This window comes from Theropithecus gelada, chromosome 2 (assembly GCF_003255815.1).
Source record: "Theropithecus gelada isolate Dixy chromosome 2, Tgel_1.0, whole genome shotgun sequence".
Lineage (NCBI taxonomy): Eukaryota > Metazoa > Chordata > Mammalia > Primates > Cercopithecidae > Theropithecus > Theropithecus gelada.
In genome coordinates, this window is record NC_037669.1 from 41396162 (window position 1) to 41419486 (window position 23325).

At 43.1% G+C, this 23325-nt stretch overlaps 2 protein-coding genes and 1 non-coding gene across 3 annotated transcripts in view; all 3 read left to right on the forward strand.

Moving 5' to 3' along the window:
- The first annotated feature begins 298 nt into the window (after window positions 1-298).
- On the forward strand, window positions 299-7084 carry ARGFX (arginine-fifty homeobox). The gene is given in 4 exon segments (XM_025377960.1): window positions 299-401; window positions 1425-1541; window positions 5043-5191; window positions 6455-7084. Coding segments are annotated over 4 exon segments (984 nt in total). The 3' UTR covers window positions 7070-7084.
- Window positions 7085-12712: 5628 nt separating this feature from the next.
- Window positions 12713-12815, forward strand: LOC112619957. The gene has a single exon (XR_003118428.1). It is a non-coding gene; the product is annotated as a small nucleolar RNA U13 (small nucleolar RNA).
- Window positions 12816-14746: 1931 nt separating this feature from the next.
- The window catches only part of FBXO40 (F-box protein 40), a 34906-nt gene continuing 26327 nt past the window's right edge, over window positions 14747-23325 (forward strand). The window contains exon 1 of the mRNA XM_025375884.1: window positions 14747-14925. The gene's annotated coding sequence lies outside the window, so the exon portion shown is untranslated. The remainder of the gene's footprint in view (window positions 14926-23325) is intronic.

Below are 23325 nucleotides of genomic sequence, written 5' to 3' on the forward strand. Positions count from 1 at the left end.
ATTGCGCTTCAACAATCTCATCGAAGAAATATCCCTCTACTTTGAGTCACAAAGATATTGACACACGATTTCTTTTGTTATTTCTAAAGTTTCATTTTTGACAAGTACAGCTAGAGTATTTCTCTATGTTATAAAATATGAATCATTTTCCAGCTGAGGTAGAGCAATTGGGGGTTAACCTCACTTGCCAGATGTAATACAGCAAGCTCAGGCTCCTTGAAAGCATTGTTATCCAGCGAATGAATTCCTCATCAGCATTCCCTATCTCATAGGCCTCCCATCTCAGATTTCAGACACCATGATGAACAGAATGGCCCCAGGGAATCGTCAGCCAGACCCTTTCATCAACAGGAAAGATCCCAACATGAAGGTGATACAACCGCAGGATCTAGCTCGTCCCAGTGAGTATCATCCTCCTTTCTCCTCTTTCTCTCTCTACTGCCCCCTTCTCATGTGGCCCTGTAATTGCATTTTGCATTTGTTTTAAGGCAGCTATTGATTGTTGCTAAAAATCTATTCAAAAAGTCTTCCCATTATAATAGGAGAAATACATTTCAAATCAAATGGGCCTTTGGTCCATGGTTGATTCAAATTATGAGAGATAAGCTAAGAATATAATATGTAGAGCAAGTGAGAATGTTTTTCTAGGAGAAAACATCTGAAGCATAGAGAGATAGAAATTGAGAAATCTCCTTTTCCAAGGCAGGTATATTGTGGCCCAATATGGTGGAAAAATTAAAATTAAAAAAAAAGTTCATTATTCAGAGTAGTAGTGTATACATGTATAAAAAGATTTATTTACATAAGGTGGATCTTAGTGAATTGTTCTGAAATATGTATTTGTTATTTGATATTTTACCCTGGAGGTTTTCCAAACATTGTTTGTATACAATGTTTACCTTTAAAAATATGTAAAACTGTATACAAATCAGTGGTTTTTCTATACACTAATAATATACAATCAGAAAAGAAAATTATGAAAATAACTCCATTTACAATAGCATCAAAAATAATTACTAAGAAATAAACTTAACCAAGGATGTGAAAGACTTGTCCATTGAAAACTATAAAACGTTGCTGAAATAAATTAAAGATACAAATGGAAAGACACTCCATGTGCATAAATGGGAAGGCTTAATATTATTATTATTATTATTATTTTTGAGATGGAGTCTTGCTCTGTCACCCAGGCTGGAGTGCCGTTGTGATCTTGGCTCATTGCAAACTCCGCCTCCCGGGTTCAAGTGATTCTTCTGCCTCAGCCTCCCAAGTAGCTGGGACTATAGGCATGCACCACCATGCCCCGCTAATTTTTTTTTTTTTTTTGTATTTTTAGTAGAGATGGGGTTTCACCACATTGGCCAGGCTGGTCTCAAACTCCTGACCTTTGGGGTTTTGTTTGTTTGTTTGTTTTTGAGATGGAGTTTCGCTCTTGTTGCCCAGGCTAGAGTGCAATGGTGCGACCTCAGCTCACTGCAACCTCTGTCTCTCGGGTTCAAGCGATTCTCCTGCCTCAGCCTCCTGAATAGCTGGAATTACAGGCATGTGGCACCATGCCTGGCTAATTTTTTCTATTTTTAGTAGAGATGGGGTTTCACCATGTTAGTCAGGATGCTCTCAATCTCCCGACCTCAGGTGATCCACCCGCCTTGGCCTCTCAAAGTACTGGGATTATAGGCGTGAGCCACCGCGCCCAGCTAACTCCTGACCTTGTGATCCGCCTGCCTCTGCTTCCCAAAGTGCTGGGATTACAGGCATGAGCCACCAAGCCTGGCCGGCTTATTATTATTATTATTATTATTTTTTTTTTTTTTCTTTAAAGATGGAGTTTTGCTCTTATTGCCCAGGCTGGAGTGGAATGGCGCGATCTCGGATCACTGTAACCTACACTTCCTAGAATCAAGTGATTCTCCTGCCTCAGCCTCCCAAATAGCTGGGATTACAGGCATGCGTGACCACACCTGGCTAATTTTTGTATTTTTAGTAGAGAGGGAGTTTCACCATGTTGATCAGGCTGGATGGTCTTGAACTCATGACCTTGGGTGATCCATGAGCCTCAGCCTTCCAAAGTGCTAGGATTACAGGTATGAGCCACCAGTGCCCGGCCAGGCTTAATATTATTAATATGTCAGTACTACCTAGGCAATTTACAGATTTAATGCAATCCCTATAAAAATCCCAATGGTGCTTTTTGCAGAAACTAAAAATGTCTATCCAAAAATTTATATAAAGTCTCAAGGAATCCCAAATAGCCAAAATAATGTTGAAAAAGATGAACATACGGCCGGGCGCGGTGGCTCAAGCCTGTAATCCCAGCACTTTGGGAGGCCGAGACGGGCGGATCACGAGGTCAGGAGATCGAGACCATCCTGGCTAACACAGTGAAACCCCGTCTCTATTAAGAAATACAAAAAAAAAAAAACTAGCCGGGCGAGGTGGCAGGCGCCTGTAGTCCCAGCTACTCGGGAGGCTGAGGCCGGAGAATGGCGTGAACCCGGGAGGCGGAGCTTGCAGTGAGCTGAGATCCGGCCACTGCACTCCAGCCTGGGCGACAGAGCGAGACTCCGTCTCAAAAAAAAAAAAAAAAAAAAGATGAACATACGAACAAAGCTAGAGGCCTCATATTATGTAATCTCAACATTTATTACAAATTACAGTAATCAAAAAGTGTGATGCTGGCATAAAGACAGATATATAGACCAATAAAAGAGAACAAAGTCCAGAAATACATCCTTGCACATATAGTCAACAAGGGTGCTAAGGCCATTCACTTGGGACGGGACAGTCTCTGAAACAAATGGTGTTGGGAAAACTGAATATCCACATGCAAAAAGAATGATGCTGGATCCTTATCTTACCACACGCAAAAATTAAAATGGATCAAGTCCTAAACACAAAAGCTAAAACTGCAAAGTTCTGAGAAAAAACATAGGGGAAAAGCTTTATGACATTTGATTTAGCAATGGTTTCTTGGATATGACACCAAAAGCACAGGCAACAAAATATAAATAGATAAATCAGACTACATTAAAAATAAAAGCTTGCATGATCAAAGGACACAATCGAAAGGGTGAAATGGGGCCGGGCATGGTGGCTCATGCCTGTAATCCCGGCACTTTGGGAGGCCGAGATGCGTGGACCACCTGAGGTCAGGAGTTCTAAACCAGCCTGGCCAACATGGTGAAACCCCATCTCTACTGAAAATACAAAAAGTAGCCAGGCATGGTGGCAGTCGCCTGTAGTCCCAGCTAGTTGGGAGGCTGAGGTGGGAGAATCGCTTGAACTTGGGAGACGGAGACTGCAGCAGAGATCATGCCACTGTACTCCAGCTTGGGTGACAGAGAGAGACTCTGTCTCAAAAAAGAGAAAAAAAAAAAAAGTAAAATGGCAAACTATGGAGTGGGAGAAAATATTTGCAAAGCATTTATCTAATAAGGGGTTAATAGCTATAATACATACAAAACTAGAACTCAACAACAATAAAAAAAAATCCAATTAAAAATGGGCAAAAACCTGAGGTCAGGAGTTCAAGATCAGCCTGACAACATGGAGAAACCCCGTCTCTACTAAAAATACAAAATTAGTCAGGTGTGGTGGTGCATGTCTGTAATCCCAGCTACTCGGGAGGCTGAGGCAGGAGAATCACTTGAACCCGGGAGGCGGAGTTTGCGGTGAGCCAAGATCACGCCATTGAACTCCAGCCTGGGCAACAAGAGCAAAACTCCGTCTCAAAAAAAAAAAAAAAAAAAAAAGGCAAAAACTTGAATAGATCTTTCTCCAAAGAAGATATACAAATGGACAAATCCATGAAAGATGTTCAGCAACATTAATTATTAGGGGAAAGAAAATCAAAACCACACCCATTAGGATGACAACTATCCAAGAAACAGAAAATAACAAGTATCAGTGGGGAGGGGGAGAAATTAGAATGCTTGCAGGAATGTAAAATGGTGCTGCCGCTGTGAAAAACAGGATGATGGTACCTCAAAAATTAAAAATAGACTCACCATATGATACAACAATTTCACTTAGAGGTATATACCCAAAAGAATCGAAAGCCGGGTCTATGCTGGGCATGGTGGTTCACACCTATAATCCCACTTGGGGAGGCCAAAGCAGGAGTTTGAGACCAGGCTGGGCAACATAGTGAGACTCCATCTCTCAAAAAATTATCCAAGCATGGTGGTAATCCCAAAGTGCTGGGATTACAGATGTAAGCCACTGTGCCCAGCCGAAAAAAAAGTTTTTAAATTAGCCAGGAGTGGTGATAGTGCCTGTAGTCCTAGCTACTCAGAAGGAGGAGGCCAGAGGATTGCAGGAGCTCAAGAATTCAAGGTTGCAATGAACTATGATCGTGCCACAGCACTCCAGCCTGGGCAACAGAGCAAGACTTTGTCTCTAAAAAAAGAGAGAGAGAGAGAAAGAAAGAAAAATCCTATTTGCCAGATGAGATGGGCTGGATTCCTGAACAAATAAATGAAGAGAGGAAACCCATTTAGACCAGTGGGTTATATTCAGGTGCAAAGACATGGGGTTTATTCCTAGTTTTTTCTATTTCATAATAAAAAAAAAATTTTTGGCTAGCTCTTGCACAGAATATTCCTAGTTTCTAGAATAACAAACGTGTGAGAAAGATGAGAAGACAGAAGCTACTATCCACTGTCCTGAGGTTAGGTAGGGTAGAAAGACTGAGTACCAGAGAATAAAAGTAAAACAGAAAACTTTTCAGTGCAGGCAGGCAAACTAAAACTCAGAGGAGCCAGTTTCCAGAGTGAACAGACTGAGTACACAGCAAATTGAAGAAGTAACTCATGTCCTATCAGAGACAAAATCTCAGAAAGCAGAGAACAGAGCATTGTTACACAGGGCTCAGCCATTCAGAAGCAAGACCTGGGATCTGCATTTTCTGGATCTTAAGCCTGGTTGGAGGAAAGGCATGGGAGATTCACCATAGTGATTTGTTTTTTGGTTTTTGTTGTTTTGGTGGGGGGAGAGATTGGTAATGTAAATGTAACCACCCCTTCTTTATCTCTGCCCTGAAGCAACATGGAGAAGGCATCAAGAACGCACTTCATTCTCCCACCAACAGTATGAAGCGCTAGAAGCTCTGTTTAGCCAGACCATGTTCCCAGATAGACATCTTCAGGAGAAACTAGCTTTGAAACTCAACCTGCCGGAGTCAACAGTAAAGGTCTAATCCCCTGTGGTGTGCTTGGTACCCCCATCCAAGCCACATTCACCTATCCAGCCTGGAAATTCCCCACCCTCCACCCCTGCCCCACAATTGTGTTTCATTGAGTACCTACTGAAACGGTATCAAACGGGGGACAGACTGGCCTCACTCATGCAGTTTGAAAAATGAGAAAAAATGAGGTTCAGAGGCAAAGTGACTGGGCCACAGAGATAAGAAATAGTGTTGCTAGAATTAAAACTCTGGAAATCAGATTTTTAACATTTGTACTATAGAGTTCAAATAGGGGAAACGTGCTCATCCAGACAGACTCCTCACTTAGAGTCTTTTTAAGCAAAGCCCTGCAATCTGTTTATTCATAATGCTACCAACAGGCAAATAATACTCCCTCTAACCTCTGAGCCTGCTAAAGCCCATGACATTTTTCTTTTTCTTCTTTATTTTTATTTTTATTTCTTTTTAGAAATGGGAGTCTCACTATGTTGCCCAGGCTGGTCTCAAACTCCTGAGCTCAAGTGATCCCCTCTCCTTAGACTCTCAAAGTGCTGGTATTACAGATGTGAGCCACCGTGACTGGCCATACATTTTTTTCTTGTTTTTGTTTTTGAGATGGAGTCTCTCTCTGTCACCCAGGCTAGAGTGCAGTGGCATGATCTCCACTCACTGCAAGCTCCGCCTCCCGGGTTCACGCCATTCTCAGCCTCCCGTGTAGCTAGGACTATAGGCGCCCGCCACTGCACCCGGCTAATTTTTGTATTTTTAGTAGAGACGGGGTTTCACCGTGTTAACCAGGATGGTCTCTATCTCCTGACCTCGTGATCTGCCCGCCTCGGCTTCCCAAAGTGCTGGGATTCCAAGAGTGAGCCACTGTGCCCGGGCGGCCATACATTTTTTTGGAGTATTCCTTACAGTAGAGACCTCCTGAAATAATCCTTAAAAATCCTTCAGTTCAAATTATTCACCTCTCCCTACATCCTAGATCCCTGAACCAGCCTCTCTTCTCTAGAGTTCAGGACCCTGTCTCTGAACCCCTATCACAAACCCTGAAACACACCCACTTTCTTCCTTTCTGGGGTCCCAGACCTGATCTTTGTCATCCCTCCTATTGACTCCAGTCATGCCCATCTCTGCTTTTGCAGAGCCCAGTGTCATGGTGAATTTGAGAGGACATTAAGATTATAACCTGGCTGTTTTCACTCAGGAGAAGCCTCAAATGCCTTCTCTAAGAACAGCCCACAATCTCCTCTCTTCCCCCACTCCCAGGTTTGGTTCAGGAACCGGCGATTCAAATTGAAGAAGCAGCAGCAGCAACAGCAGCAACAGCAGCAGCAGCAGCAGCAGCAGCAATCAGCAAAGCAACGAAACCAGATCCCTTCATCCAAGAAGAATGTGCCCACCTCCCCCAGAACGTCCCTCAATCCTTATGCTTTTTCTCCTGTGGTTTCAGATTTCTACAGCTCCCTTCCACCTCAGCCCTTAGACCCTTCCAATAGGGCATGGAACTCTACCTTCACTGAGAGTTCCACAAGTGACTTCCAAATGCAAGATACTCAGTGGGAGAGGCTGGTGGCCTCAGTACCTGCTTTGTACTCTGATGCCTATGACATATTCCAAATCATAGAACTGTACAATCTTCCTGATGAGAATGAGATATCCAGCTCTTCTTTCCACTGTCTGTATCAGTATCTCTCACCCACAAAGTACCAGGTAGGAGGACAGGGTTCCTCTCTCAGCACCTTTGCTGGTCCAGCTGTAGGCCTATCTCCCGCACAAACCTGGCCCAGTATGACAAGCCAAGGCTGTCAAGCCTACAGTCTAACAGATAGCCTGGAATTTCAGAAAACCTCCAATATGGTAGACTTGGGACTAGAGTACTAATAAATATGGACCATTTAGAAAGGAGGTCTTCTTGCCTCTTGTACATGACTTTTTTTTCCTTTGTCTCATTTTAACCCAAACATCTGGGTCTGTGCCTCTGATTTCCATGGGAATGTTGCAAGAGTTTTCCAAGTAGAGCTGGGCACTACGTAATCAGCCCCACAATTCTCCCTGAGAAGCCTGCCTAGTCCCTTACACGGCCAGTGAGATGCCAAAATTCCCTTCCCAAAACTATCCTGGAGTTTCTAAAAGTAGGACAGTGGTTTTGGGGGTTTCCCACTTCATTTTTATGAAAGTAGGTCTCACTCTGTCACCCAGGCTGGAATATAGTGGTACAATCACAGCTCATCAAAGCCTTGACCTCCTGGACTCAGGTGATTCTCCCACCTCAGCCTCCTGAGTAGCTAGGACTACAGGTGCCCACCGCCACACCTGGCTAATTTTTGTTTTTGAGACAGAGTTTCACACTGTCACCCAGGGTGGAGTACAGTGGCGGGATATCGGCTCACTGCAACCTCCACCTCCCGGGATTCAAGTGATTCTCCTGCCTCAGCCTCCTAAGTAGCTGGGATTACAGGCATGTGCCACCATGCCTGGCTAAATTTCATATTTTTAGTAGAGATGGGGTTTCACCATGTTGCCCAGGCTGGTCTCGAACTCCTGACCTCCAGTGATCTGCCTGCCTTGACCTCTCAAAGTGCTGGGATTACAACACTTTGAGCCACTGAGCCTGGCCAATTTTTGCATTTTTTGTAGAGACAAGGTTTTGCCACGTTGCCCAGGCTGGTCTCAACTTCCTGGACTTAACGCCGTCCACCTGCCTCAGCCTCCCAAACTGCTAGGAATACAGGAGTGCACCATTGCACCCAGTTGGGTTATCCAGTTTAAAAACACTTTTTTTTTTTTCAAGGAAACCAAAGAAAACATCATCCACTTTCTGTCTGTATCGTTCCGATTTTAGTATATGTGTTGCGGAAGTGAGCACACTATCATCCACTTTTAATGAGAAGAAGTCATAAACTTACATTTTGTTTCCAATTTTTAGGGTTTTTGTTGTTGCTGTTGTTTTTTGAGACAGCAGTCTGTCACCGAGGCTGGAGTGCAGTGGCACCATCTTGGCTCACTGCAGCCTCTGCCTCCTGGACTCAAACAATCCACCCACCTCAGCCTTCTGAGTAGCTGAGACTACAGACACACATCACCATGCCTGACTAATTTTTGTATTTTTAGCAGAGACGGGGTCTCGCCATGTTGCCCAGGCTGAGTTTGGGTTTTTTTTTTTTTAAGGGGACTTTCAGTCCTAATTTGAGGGGAAATTACTATTACCACTAGTTTTAATATATAGTACAATGAAAAAAAAAGTATATATATATATAGTACAATGGTCCAGACATAATAAAAGGTGTAAAAACTGGCACTGGAAGAAATAAAAACAGAGTTTTGAAGGTGAGATGATAAACTTGCAAATCTAACAAAATAAAAATAGTCAAACTTTTAGAATGGGCCGGGCTCGGTGGCTCATGTCTGTAATCCCAGTACTTTGGGAGGCCGATGCAGGTGGATCACCTGAGGTCAGGATTTCGAGACCAGCCTGGCCAACATGGTAAAACCCCATCTCTACTAAAAATACAAAAATTAAGCCGGGCGCGGTGGCTCAAGCCTGTAATCCCAGCACTTTGGGAGGCTGAGACGGGCGGATCACAAGGTCAGGAGATCGAGACCATCCTGGCTAACACAGTGAAACCCCGTCTCTACTAAAAAATACAAAAAACTAGCCGGGCAAGGTGGCGGGCGCCTGTGGTCCCAGCTACTCCGGAGGCTGAGGCAGGAGAATGGCGTAAACCCGGGAGGTGGAGCTTGCAGTGAGCTGAGATCCGGCCACTGTACTCCAGCCTGGGCGACAGAGCCAGACTCAGTCTCAAAAAAAAAAAAAAAAACAAAAATTAGCTGGGCGCGGTGGTGGGCGCCTATAATCCCAGCTACTGGGGAGGCTGAGGCAGGAGAATCACTTGAACCTGGGAGGCAGAGGTTGCAGTGAGCCGAGATCGCGTCATCACACTCCAGCCTGGGGGACAAAAGTAAGACTTCGTCTCAAAAAAAAAAAGCCAGGCGTGGTCACTCACGCCTGTAATCCTAGCACTTTGGGAGGCCAAGGCAGGTGGATCACGAGGTCAGGAGTTCGAGACCATCCTGGCCAACATGGTGAAACCCTGTCTCTACTAAAAACAACAAAAAAAATAGCTGGGCGTGGTTCAGGCGCCTATAATCCCAGCTACTCGGGAGGCTGAGGCAAGAGAATCGCTTGAACCCGGGAGGCAGAGGTTGCATTGAGCCAAGATCGCACCATTGCACTCCATCCTGGGCAACAAAGTGAGACTCAGTCTCAAAAAAAAAAAAACCAAAACTTTTAGAATGACATTTTAGCACATTTTCCAGCCACATGATTAACCTACGAAATTAGTATCATTTCTGAACACTAGCAATAAAGAAACATAAGGGCCAGCCGTGGTGGTTCACACCTCTAATCCCAGCACTTTGGGAGGCCAAGGCGGGCGGATCACAAGGTCAGGAGATCGAGACCAGCCTGACCAACATATTGAAACCCCATCTCTACTAAAAATAAAAAAAAACTAAAAAAAAAAAAAAAATAGCTGGATGTGGTGGCACATGCCTATAATCCCAGCTACTCGGGAGGCTGAGGAAGGGTAATTGCTTGAACCTGGGAGGTGGAGGTTGCAGTTAGCTGAGATTGCACAACTGCACTCCAGCCTGGACAACAGAGCAAGACTCTATCTCAAAAAAAAAAATAAATAAATAAATAAACATAAGATAAGTACCGCTCAATGAAAAATGTACAAGTACCTAGGAATTCATGAAGAAAATACCTCTGTGGAGAAAACTTCAGAACTTAAAAAAGAACACAGAAAATGTTTTGAATACACCAGGCATGGTGGCTTATGCCTGTAATGCTAGCACTTTTGGAGGCCAAGGTGGGCGGATCACGAGATCAAGAGATCGAAACCAACCTGGCCAACATGGTGAAATCCTGCCTCTACTATAAATACAAAAAAAAAAAAAAAATTAGCTGGGTGTGGTGGCACACATCTGTAGTCCCAGCTACTTGGGAGACTGAGGCAGGAGAATCACAAGGATTGAAATTATGCAGTGTGTTCTCCAAACATGATGGAATGAATTTAGAAATCAATAATGGAAGAAAATTTGGGAAATTCACAAATATGTGGATATTAAACAACACATTCCTAAATAACCAATGGTTAAAAAGGAAATCACAGTCTGAGCAACATGGCAAAACCCTATCTCTACAAAAAATACAAAATTAGCTGGGCATGGTGGCCAGAGCCCATGGTCCCAGCTACTCGGGAGGCTGAGGTAAGAGGACCCCTTGAGCCACAGAGGTCGAGGCTGCAGTGAGCCGTGACTGTGCCACTGCACTCCAGCTTGAGCAACACAGTGATACTGTCAATAGATAAATAAATAGAAGAAATCATAAGTAAAATTGGAAAACACTTGTAACTGAAAAAAACAAAAGCATAACAAACCAAAACATGGGATAAAGCTAAATCAATGCTTAGAAGGAAATTTATAGCTTCAAATGCTTACATCTTTTTTTTTTACAAAAAAGGTCTCAGATCAATAGTTTTATGCAGGAAGGAAGTGGCATAGTTTTATTAATATATGTCAAATTAAACTTTAAGGCAAAACTTTTTTATTGAGATGGAGTCTTGTTCTGTCACCCAGACTGTGCAATCTCAGCTCACTGCAACCTCCAACTCCCGGGTTCAAACAATTCTCCTGCCTTAGCCTCCCAAGTAGCTGGGACTACAGGTGTATGCCACCACACCTGACTAATTTTTGTATTTTTAGTAGAGACGGGGTTTTGCCATGTTGCCCAGGCTGGCCTCAAACACCTGAGCTCAAGTTATCCTCCTGCCTCAGCCTCCCAAAGGGCTGAGATTACAGGTGTGAGCCACCTCACCTGGCCAAAAGAGTTTTTTTAGAAATAAAGTATATTAGACAACAACAAAAGGAACAATTAACCTGAAATATATAATAACTCTGAACTCGTATATACTTAAAAACATTACCCAAAATATATGAGACAAATTTTAACAAAAATTAAAATTCTTAAGAAAACTTCACCAATACATAGTTAAAGTGTGGTATATTCATACAACACTCTCAATAATTGATAATAACAGTCCAAAGAAAGCAGAAAGAAGGAAAGTCTAGAGCAGAAATAAATAAAATGGAGAATAGAAAAGCAATACAGAAAAAATTTATGAAATCAAAAGCTGGTTCTTTGAAAAGATCAACAAAATGGCAAACGTTTAGCTAGATTGACCACCCCCTCAAAAGACTCAAATTATTAGAATCAGAAACAAAAAGGCAAGATTTTATCACCAAACTTATAGAAATAAAAATTATTAGAAAGAAATACTATGAACAATTGAATGCCAACAAATTAGATAAATGAAATGGGCAAATTCCTAGGAAGACACAGAATACCAAATCTGACTCCAGAAGAAATAGATGTTGAGAATAGAGCTTGCTATGGTATGAATGTGTCCCCCACAGCTCATGTGTTGGAAACTTAATCCCCAAAGCAGCAGCGTTGAGAGGTGGAACCTTTAAGGGTGACTAGGCAGAGCCCCCATGAATGGATTAATGCCATTATTGTGGGAGTGGGTTAGTTATCTCAGAAGTGGGTTCCCAATAAAAAGGATGGGTTCAGTGCTCTTCCCCAAAAATCTTTGTCCCCACCCCCACCTCTCTCTCTTTTCTGTCTCTCTCTCTCTCTCTGTCTCTCTTCCCTCCTCCTCTCCCTTCCTTCTGCCATAGGAGGATGAAACATGAAGGGTCTGGCCAGATGTGGCCCCTCCGTCTTCCATCTGAGACTGGAAGACTTCCCACCTTCAGCACTGTACGAAATAAATCTGTCTTCTTCGTCAATTACCCAGTCTCAGGTATTCTGTTATAACAACACAAAAGCGGACTAAGACAGAGTTATAACAAGCACGGAGATTGAGTTAACAATTGAAAACTTCCCACAAAGAAAAGCCGAGTTCCAGATAGCTTCACTGCTAAATTCTACCAAAATGTTTAAAGAAGAATTGACACCAATCCTTCACAAACTTTTCCAAAAAACAAAAAGAGGAGGGAACTCATTTTATGAGATCGATATTGTCCAGATACCAAAGCTGAACAAAGACGCCATAAGGGAAGTACGGACTATAGTGAGTATCCTCTATCGGAAATGCTTGGAACCAGAAGTGTTTCGGATTTGGAGTTTTTTGCATTTGGAATATTTGCACATACATAATGAGATATCTTGGGGATGGGACACCAGCCTACACACAACTCATTTATGTTTCATATACACCTTATATACATAGCCTGAAGGTAATTGTACAATATTTTAAGTAACTGTGTGCATGAAACAAAGTTTTGACTGCGTTTTGACTATGACCCATCGCATGAGGCCAAGTGTGGAATTTTCCTCTTGTGGTGTCACATCAGTGCTCAGTTTTGGATTTTAAAGCGTTTTGGAACTCAGATTTTCAGATTGGGGATACTCAACTTGTAATATCTCTTCTGAATATAGATGCAAAATTCCTCACTAAGGTCCTTTTGTAGTTCATCAGTGTGATGACTGGGCATTCACGCGAATGTGTGAGAGTGCCACCCTTGAGCCTTGTTTCAATGTTGGCACATTATGCATCTGACTTGAAAAAACAAATTCTCAATAAAATACTAACAAACTAAATTTAGCAACATGTAAAAAGGATAGATACCATGACCAAGTAGGGTTTATTCAGGAATGGAAGATTGATTCAACATAAAAAAATTCATCAATGTAATACACAATATTAATAGAACGAAGGACAAAAACCACATGATCATCTAGCTGGGCACAGAAAAAGCATTTGATGAAGATCCACACTCTTTCTTGATTCACTCAACAAACTAGAACAATCAAACTCCTCACCTTCAACTTGATAAAGGTCATCTACAAAGATCCACAGGCAACATCGTACTTATTGGTGCGAGACTGAATGCTTGTCCCCTAAGATCAGGAACAAGTGAAGTGTGGCCACTCTCACCACTCTTGTTAAACACAGTGCTGGAAGTTCTAGGCAGGGTAAAACGGCAAGAAAAAGAAGTAACAGGCATCCAAATTGCAAAGAAAGAAGTTAAAATATTTCTGTTAACAGATGGCATGATCTTGAAAATCCTTTGGAATCCACAACAAAACTATTAGAACTAATAAACCAGTTCAGCAAAGTTTCAAGATTCAAGATCAGTGTAGAAATTTTTTACAATTTTTAAACTGCTATTTGCTCATTCCAAATAAGTTTACCTCCATGGACATATATGTATGGAAGAATCCAGGGGAAAGGTTAATTCAATGGCTGTTAATCACAGCCAAATTTAGCACATCTGCTCTTAGTCAAAATACATTCAAATACATTCAAATAACAGCTGGCATTGTTGAGCACTTGCTATGTGGTATATATCATTCATGTGCCTTATGTGTACTGACAGTTACATGTGGTCAAACCAAGTATCATCGCCATTCCACAATGGAGAAAACTGAAATAGAAAATGGTTAAGTAAATTGGCCAAAATCACATACCTAATCCCAGAACTTTGGGAGGCTGAGGCGGGAGGATCATGAGGTCAGGAGTTCAAGACTGGCCTGACCAACATGGTGAAACTCGGTCTCTACTAAAAATACAAAAATTAGCCAGGCATGGTGGCGTGTGCCTGTAATCCCAGATATTCAGGAGGCTGAGGCAGGAGAATCACTTGAACCCGGGAGGTGGAGGTTGCAGTGAGCCGAGATCCTGCCACTCCACTCTAGCCTGAGTGACAGAGCGAGACTCCATCTCAAAAAAAAGAAAAAAGAAAAAAAAAAAAAACACCAAAGCCAGGATTCTATTTGCTTTTTTCTTCACAAAATCCTGAATGAGTTTATCTGAAGATGATAAGATAAAGAACACTAGACTGAGAGTTAAACAAGCTCTCTGGGGCTTTCCTCTGGCTCTTCCACTTACAAGATGTGTGACCTTGGATGAGCAATTTCCCTTTTCTGAATCTCTGTCTCCTCATCTGTAAAAAGAGAGAGTTGGACTAAATGACAGCTAAAGCCTCCTACAACCTCTAATTCTCTCCCACTGGATTTACTCTACACCTGGTTTCTGAATTACAAACTCTCCCTTTTCCAGCCACCTAGGGAAGACGAGGACCAGGGGAGGACACACACTTACTTGTCATGACAAGAGATAGGAGAAACTGAAGCAGGACAGCATGTCACTTACACAAGTTGCTGCTTCAGCCAGTGATGGATTTAGGTGAGCAGCATGGTTATAATTAGAGCAGCAGCCAGTCCTGAATGCTCTGCCAGCCTCCTCCAGCACAGCTGGGCCGGCCGATTGCACATGTAGGAATCTGAGAGGCTGCTCTTGAAAATGATCCTTGTTAAAAGGATTTTCTGTCTTCCTCTAGGGAAGGAAAACCTATTGATATAAAACTTCACTTCCCATTCAGTTTCCCCTGCTAAATGCCACTCCAGGAGAGACTGAGTGTTGATAAATACAGGGGAAGGAAAAAGTCGTAAGCTGAGCCTGGTCACATTGCCCCTTGTGATATCGTTTTATTTTTAACTCGCAACACTTGGACTACTTCTGTTGAAGTTTTCGCTCCTTTCCCTGCCTTCCCAACAGAACTGTGTCCTCTACTGCAGCTGACGCAACCCGGCCACCTCCCAGCAATCCGCTTAGTTGCAATCAAGGGTTCAGGTGCAAGCAGATGCTGACTCAGCCCGTTCCATTAAGGTAAGCATTCAAACAGGAGCAGGTGCACCATGAGGAGGATATTCAGAGGTGAATATGCAGATGAAGCTGAGCCGCATATCACTTTTGTGTCCTGTGGAAGAGGATTGTTAAGCAAATTAGTTATGTAAAGATGTGGGGGAAAGGCAGGCACTGAGAATGAGATCCAGCCGTGTGTAAATTTCTGTTTCCAATTCAAGAGCAGGTAGAGTACTTGCTTTCTGACAGCTTAGGTTCTTTCTTCTATAATCAACCAGAGTAGTTATGATATCTGTAAAGTTACAACATGGTGATGGGTGGGGGGATCTGGGGGAGTGGAGGAGGTGGTGAGGAAATAAGTGGAAGGCCTAGAACCCAGGATTTCTATTTCCTTTTCTTTCTTTTTTGAGACAGTCTTGCTCTGTTGCCCAGGCTGGAGTGCAGTGGCACCATCTTGGCTCACTGCAGCCGCTACCTCCCAGGTTCAAGTGATTCTCCTGCCTCAACCTTCCGAGTAGCTGAGACTACAGGCACACACCACATCTGGCCAATTTTTGTATTTTTTTAGTAGAGACGGGGTTTCACCTTGATAGTCAGGCTGGTCTTGAACTCCCGGCCTCAAGTGATCTGCCCCCCTCAGTCTCCAAAATTGCTGGGATTACAGGTGTGAGCCACTGTGCCTGGCCCAGAATTTCTATTATTTGTTTATTTAATTCATTGTAATTATTTTTTTTTGAGACAGAGCCTCCCTCTGCCGCCCAGGCTGGAGCACAGTGGCGCAGTCTCAGCTCACTGCAACCTCCACCTTCTAGGTTCAAGAGATCCTCTGCTTCAGCCTCCTGAGTAGCTGGGACTACAGGCCTGTGCCACCATGCTTGGCTAATTTTTGTATTTTTAGTAGAGACGGGGTTTCACTTATTTCTACAGGTTTTCGCCTGTTGGCCAGGCTGGTCTCGAACTCTTGGCCTCAAGTGATCCACCCCCTTTGGCCTCCCATAGTGCTGAGAATACAAGCAAGAGCAGCTGCACTTGGTCAGAATTTCTCTTTTCTGAAGTCTAAATGTTGTGATCTTTTCTCCAGTCAATACTTGCTGTGTTTAATTGCAAGTCATTCTCAAGTAGCTTAAAATTTCATCTGCTGTGTCATACTACCGGTTAACAAGCACAACTGTATTTTCTGTATGTACTATTGAAACTCTGCAGAGTTTAAAACCTTTTATTCTCCAACAATATTCTCTAAGTGTGGCCCTCTTCTCCCCAGCTCTCTTGAGTCCAAAGTGCATCCATGAAATATAAGTGAGATATTTTTCAAGTTGAGAAACTTATACAGGCTTATGCACCAAAACCAAAGATTGTTATAAGCTTGAACTATTTTGCATATTCAGAGGGATAAAAGTAAAATAACTAATGATACTTGAGGTATCAAAAGTTATACGTATAGACAGTTTCTCGCTTCTAGAATAACCGTATAGTGTTGCATGCACTAAAAATTGGCAAGGTAAGGGAACAGTGTTTATTTTCTTGTTTTTCACTGGTTCAAAGTTCAGCTAAGGACATCCTGGGAAGTGGCCTATGCAGGAAAAGGGATTCTGTACACTCTGACCTTTGATGTGTACAGGCTAAAGCCACCAATGCCAAGTAAAAGGAGACCAAAAGTAACTATTCAGATACCTTAACTCCTGGTTCCTTCCTGTCTGTCTCTGTAACCTCCATATGTACCCCAAGTCTCTGTTATAGGTGTCTGGGTTATAATTATGTCTGTTTCCTGGGCACAAGCAAATTCACTGTGTATAATCACCTAACTTCATTTAATTTTTCCAGGGCTTCCACAGCAGCAAGGTCTCCAAGGTGTATGCTGGGGCGCGGTCCTGGTGAAACTAGGGTGTGTTGGCTTACAAGTAATCAAGCAGACAGGTTGAGTCCCAGATACCTCTAGACAATCCAGTTACTTTAGCACTTTCTTGGCCAATACAATGGTAATTTAATAGAATAGTACTGATACATAAACACCAGATATGAGAATTAACTAGCTAATTCAATAACTAATAAGTATAAAGGTAGAGAGATTTCTAGTATAGCTGGAGAAATCAGATTGCGAAGTGGAATGGATCTGGAAAAGGGTGGCTATGTTTTAGGATAAAGTGAAGGTACTGGAATCGCAGCATCGAAGCCAAGGATTATGGAACCTAATGTGGGAATTATCCTCAGCAAATTGATTGTGCTAAAATCTCAAGAAGGCAAAGAGATTACTTTAATAATTAACTTCACAAATTTTCTTTCCCTACAATTAAATATTTCCATAGCAGAGAAACAGGTCAACAATGCATAATTAAAGTAATTAATTGGCTGGTTAATAGGTTAAGAGTTAAAAATATCTTTGACCTTTAAATTTTAACCTCATCACTTTCCCTGAAGTTAAAGCTCAGAAATAAATCATTATTGCCAGGGCCAGCCACATGAGGAGGCAGAATGGTTTAGTCACTGACATCATGTGAGGGGTGCTGAGAGGGCCCCTTGCCTAAAAATATCTCCCTGACATCAACCCTGTTTGCCTACTAACTTTAAAATTATAGAAAAGAATGTTAAAACTATTATCTGCTAATCCCATTCTCTTTTGCTTGAGTCAGTGATTTAAATACACCTGCTATATGTGTTAGCATGACTTTGTTGGCCAGCAACACTTGGTCACCACCTCCTCCTTCTTCCAGGCTTCGTCCTACTCTGCCCTTGGTAGGACTGCCAACATGCCTTGGCTGTCACCACTCAGGTAGCTTTGTGTGGTGCTGTGATATCTACAGACTCTCAATAAAACTTCAAAGCACAATAGAAAAAAGGCACTTGACTAGAACCAGACAATCTGGGAGCATAGACAAGACATTTCACTTCTCAGACCCTCAGTTTCTCTTCTAGGAAACAAGGAGGTTAAAACAGACCCTTTCCTTTCAAAATGAGGTCCTTAGAACATCAGCTTCATCTGGAGTTTGTTGCAAGGGAAGAGTCTCAGGCCTCACCCGGGTCCCACTGGATCAGAATCTGCATTTTAAAAAGGTTGCCTGGGTGATTCCTTTGCATGTTGAAGTTTGAGAAGCTATGGAATAGCAGATTTCTTATTATCTGCCTGATTCAGAGTTCGGATTCTATGACTGCCAAGTGTTAAAAAGAAAAAGTACTTTAATCCCCTGCAAACAATCTGGCAGTGCTCAGAGTATCTATTATAAATCCAGCCCACTGAGGTCTTTTCTTCAATGAGGCCTACATTAACCTAAGTTGAAATGATTTCCTTTTCACCTTAAAAAAAAAAAGCAGCCCCAATTAGCATACATCTGACATCACTCTACTTTCTTCCTAAATTTGTTCCAAATTACTGTCACAGCTTTTAAAATGCTGCCTTTTTAATGGTTCAGTTTAATTCAATTCAATCCTATTCAATGTTCTTTGACTGAGTGCTGGGGGCAGTGTTGGCTCTACTCACCCTTCAGTCCCTAGAAGCCCAATTGGTGGGTCCTAAAAAGGTATTATCACCCTCTGTTGATATTCCGGTCAGACCTCCTTCCACTGCCTGCACACACCTTGCTGGCGACAACACTTGTGCCCATCATTGGAACCTCTCTCACCATTCTCACCATCACAGCAACTTTGCCAGGTTCTGCCAACTGCCACAGTCAATCACAAGAGAGAAGGCAAGTCTCAAGGACCTCGATTTCCTTTTTTCTTAATGAGCAGAATAACTCAGATGAGCAATAAAAATTACAAATTTTGGCCTAGGAAACAAAGATGCCTTCAAGTTGTCTTTACGGCATCTACAAAGTTTCAGTCCTAAAGCTGTACTATTCGAATTCCTAAGTGCTTAAGGAATGGCTCATGGTGATTAAAGGGGGCCGAAAGTGGGGGGAAGTGTGGAGGTTTACATTCTTAAAAGAGTGGGGAAATAATTTTTTAAAAATAGAATTTTAATATCATCAAACTGACAGTGGAATATAAGATACATTGGAGTGAGGGGGACTGAAAATGGAAAGGCCAGACATGGGCTACAGGAGGACAGTGAGAACACATGAAGGCCTGGAGGAGGGAGTTGACTGTGAGAATGACCTTCCTCATAGAGTGACTCATCTATTACACACTCCTTATTTCATCTCATTTGATGCTCGTGCAACCCTATGAGTTATTATAGGCCCTATTATTATTATTTTTTTTTAAAGACAGAATTTTACTCTGTTGCCCAGGCTGGAGTGCAGTGGCATGATCTTGGCTCACTGCAACCTCTGCCTCCCAGGTTCAAGTGATGCTTGTGCCTCAGCCTTCTGAGCAGCTGGGATTACAGGTGCCTGACACCACACCCGGCTACTTTTTTGTAGTTTTAGTAGAGATGGGGTTTCTCCATGTTGGCTAGGCTGGTGTCGAACTCCTGACCTCAAGTGATCCACCTACCTCAGCCTCCCAAAGGGCTGGGATTACAGGTGTGAGCCACCGTGCCCTGCCTATAAGCCCTATTTTTGAATTAATAAATTAGCTTTAGGGAGATTAACTTGTCAAAAATCACTCAGCTTATTCATGGGAGTGCTCATTGATTTACTTTATATTGGGGGTGTCAGGTAAGGATTCTCTGTGGAGGTAACATGTAAGCAGAAAACTAAGTGGCAAGAAGGAGTCCACAGTGCAAATACAGAACGAGAGGAGAATTCTCCTGGTAGAAAGAGCAGGTACACAGGCCCTGTGCTGGAATAAGTGACAAGACCAGAGCAAAGTGCATAAGGGCGGGAGGTCAGGTAAAAGAGCAAGCAGGGGAGAGCTCATGCATGGCCTCATGGGCCAAGAGAAGGATTTCAGAGTTTATTTCCTTGTGAAGGGAATCCACTGGAAATTTTAAGTGGGGGAGTAATAACCTAGTTTTGTAAATTGTTAAAAATTACACTTCCTGCTTTTAAATATGGCCAATCCATTCTCCCCAAAATAGAAGCTTTAAAATTCCCCTGTCTTAGCAGTGAACATAATATGATTTAGATTTAAATATTCCAAAGATTCACACAGAACTAGATTTTACTAGATGTGCTAGACGTAGTTTAAATGGAATGTGAGTTGGTGGAAGGACCTGGTGTGTGAATTGAGACATGGTGAAAATGGAAGGAGTAAGACTGATCATAAACCCATTGCACTACACCGGGTGAGCAAGGATGATGCCTGGCATTGGGCAGTGGTGGAGATGGAAAGAAGTGGGTAGAATTTGCCCACTCCTTTTCCAGATCTTTCATCAAGGCCTTCCCACCTAACTGGCAATCCTTCCACCTTGGTCTCCCACAGTGCTGGGATTACAGGCACGAGCCACTAAACTGGGCCCAATTTACTCCTTTCTGCGTGGTCCACACAGCACCACAATCTACATCAAATCGAGTTGCTGCCCCCTTGCCAGGTGCTAAATGCTTCCCTATTTCTTTAAAAAAACAAGCTATGCCTAAGGCTCACACACCTGGTCCTTCCACCAGCCTATGTTTCTTTCTTTTTTTTTTTTTTTTTTTTTGAGACGGAGTCTCGCTTTGTCACCCAGGCTAGAGTGCGGTGGCCGGATCTCAGCTCACTGCAAGCTCCGCCTCCCAGGTTCACGCCATTCTCCTGCCTCAGCCTCCCACGTAGCTGGGACTACAGGCGCCCGCCACCTCGCCCGGCTAGTTTTTTGTATGTTTTAGTAGAGACGGCGTTTCACCGTGTTAGCCAGGATGGTCTCGATCTCCTGACCTCGTGATCCGCCCGTCTTGGCCTCCCAAAGTGCTGGGATTACAGGCTTGAGCCACCGCGCCCGGCCCCTATGTTTCATTTAAACTACGTCCAGCACATTCCATGTAGATCTTCGGACTACTTAAGTCTAACCTATATTAGTTTGACTGCTATCTCCTACAGGGGAACTTTAACACTCATATTTTGGAGAAAATGTGTAGACCATATATTTAACTTCTGTTCATTTTTAAGAGGATAGAATATACTGCTTTTTCAGACAAGAAGCAAGAATTTAAATGTGAACACAGGGGCCAGGCGCGGTGGCTAATGCCTGTAATCCTAGCACTTTGGGAGGCCGAGGTGGGTGGATCACCTGAGGCCAGGAGTTCGCGAGACCAGCCTGGTCAACATGGCAAAACCCGTGTCTCTACTAAAAATACAAAAATTAGCTGGTTGTGGTGGCGCACACCTGTAATCCCAGCTACTCAGTAGGCTGAGGAAGGAGAGTTGCTTGAACCCAGGAGGTGGAGGTTGCAGTAAGCCGAGATCGTGCCACTGCACTCCAGCCTGGGTAACAGGAGCGAGATTCTGATTCTAAAAAAAAAAAAAGTGAACACAAGGCATAGAAATTAAAAGGGAAATGGCAACTGGATAGCCATACTCTGTCTCAGGCATAGATTTTTGTCAACCTTTTCACAGTGAAGAGTTTCTATAATCTGAGTGCTTTGATCTAGTAGATATTTCATTTTAAATATCAGAAACCATATTGTAGTGCATACACACACACACACACATATATATATGTGTGTGTGTATATATATATATATTTTTGTTGAGACGAAGTCTCACTCTGGTGCCCAGGCTGGAGTGCAGTCGCATGATCACAGCTCACTGCAGCCTCAATCTCCCAGGCTCAAGCAGTCCTCCCGTGGCAGCCCTCCAAGTAGGTAAGACTACAGGCATGTGTCACACTTGGCCACACTTGGCTGTTTTTTTTTTTTTTTTTTGAGACGGAGTCTCGCTCTGTCACCCAGGCTGGAGTACAGTGGCCGGATCTCAGCTCACTGCAAGCTCTGTCTCCCAGGTTTATGCCATTCTCCTGCCTCAGCCTCCCGAGTAGCTGGGACTACAGGCGCCCGCCACCTCGCCCGGCTAGTTTTTTTGTATTTTTAGTAGAGACGGGGTTTCACCGTGTTAGCCAGGATGGTCTTGATCTCCTGACCTCGTGATCCGCCCGTCTCGGCCTCCCAAAGTGCTGGGATTACAGGCTTGAGCCACCGCGCCCGGCTTTTTTTTTTTTTTTTTTAGTAGAGACAAGGTCTTGCTATGTTGCCCAGGCTGGTCTCAATCTCCTGAGCTCAAGCAATCTCCCACCTCGGCCTCCCAATGTGCTGGGATTGTAGACATAAGCCACAGCACCTGACCTACGTAGTGCATATTTTTTAACCCTACAACCTTCCCTTTCACATTTGTATCCTCTGAAATGCAAAGCCATTGGCCTGGATGCTCCTCTTGTTTTCTCTGCTCAGAGAGGGCACAGTATGGGATATGATCCAAAGAAGTACCAAAAAAAATCACCATAAGGATGGAGGTGCTTCCTAAGGAAGGGCATCTGGCTCCTTTACAACCTGAAAAGATCAATACATGTGGACACTATTCTATGCCCCATCTCTAGCAATGGGCTTGCATTTTCCCCAGACCATGTGGATCAAACACCTGTGTCTCTGTGGGTCTCTGAGGGACAAGTGTGATGTAGCAAAGAGTATAGAGTTTGAAGACAGACAGGCCTAGGCCTCTTTGTGCTTCAGAATCCTTATTCGTAAATTGGAAATGGTAGTACCCACCTCACATGGTTGTTGTGAGAATTAAATGAGGTGTTATGTAAAAGCATAGGAAAGGCACTAACATTTCATTTCTCTGCCTCCATAACACCCAAAACTCAGAGAAATCTGTCAATCTAGGAAAGTCAGACAAACCCCATGGAGGATAAGGATCCTGTTACTGTGCACAGGAACAGAGAAGATTGGGAGAACAGGGCATCTTCTATTGCAAGGCAACCAATGATATATCTAATTTGATCATTTTGGGGCAACACCAGTTGGCTCCTACTTAAGGTGATCAATCAACTGTCCAAGTTTGCCCAGGACTCAGGCATTTTCTGGGACATGGGACTTTCAGTGGTAAACCAGGAGAGTCCCAAGCAAACCAGGACAAATTGGTCATCCCACTTACCCAGTCATGATTAGACTATCGAGAGTTCCAGATTGACCCTTATCTCAGTGAGAACAATTTCCCCCACATATACAACAAAAGGCTCAGATGTGATTTGTTCACAGATGTGAGGCTATTTCATCTTCCCCCTTCCTTTCACTGGCAAACTTCTCTGGAGTGGTCTCTACTCACCACGCCTTTCTGCTCTGCACACATCCTCTCTCAGTCACTCATCAGGTGTAGCTCCAAAGCCTGGTAGGAGATCTTTAAATAGAAACATGAAAAAAACCAAAAGCATCTTTGTTATCCCTTAGAGGGAAATTTTCAAGTAACTTCAAAGAGCTGGAGAGCAATAAGGCTGTACCATAAATGTTTCCAGCTTCAATAATACGGTTCCCAAGAAAATACTATTCCCAAGAACCATACTCCATAGTGCTGAAGGATAAGAAATGATTGAGCTTAAGAGTTAATCACCAGTATGCCTCCAGCCAGACACATTCCTGC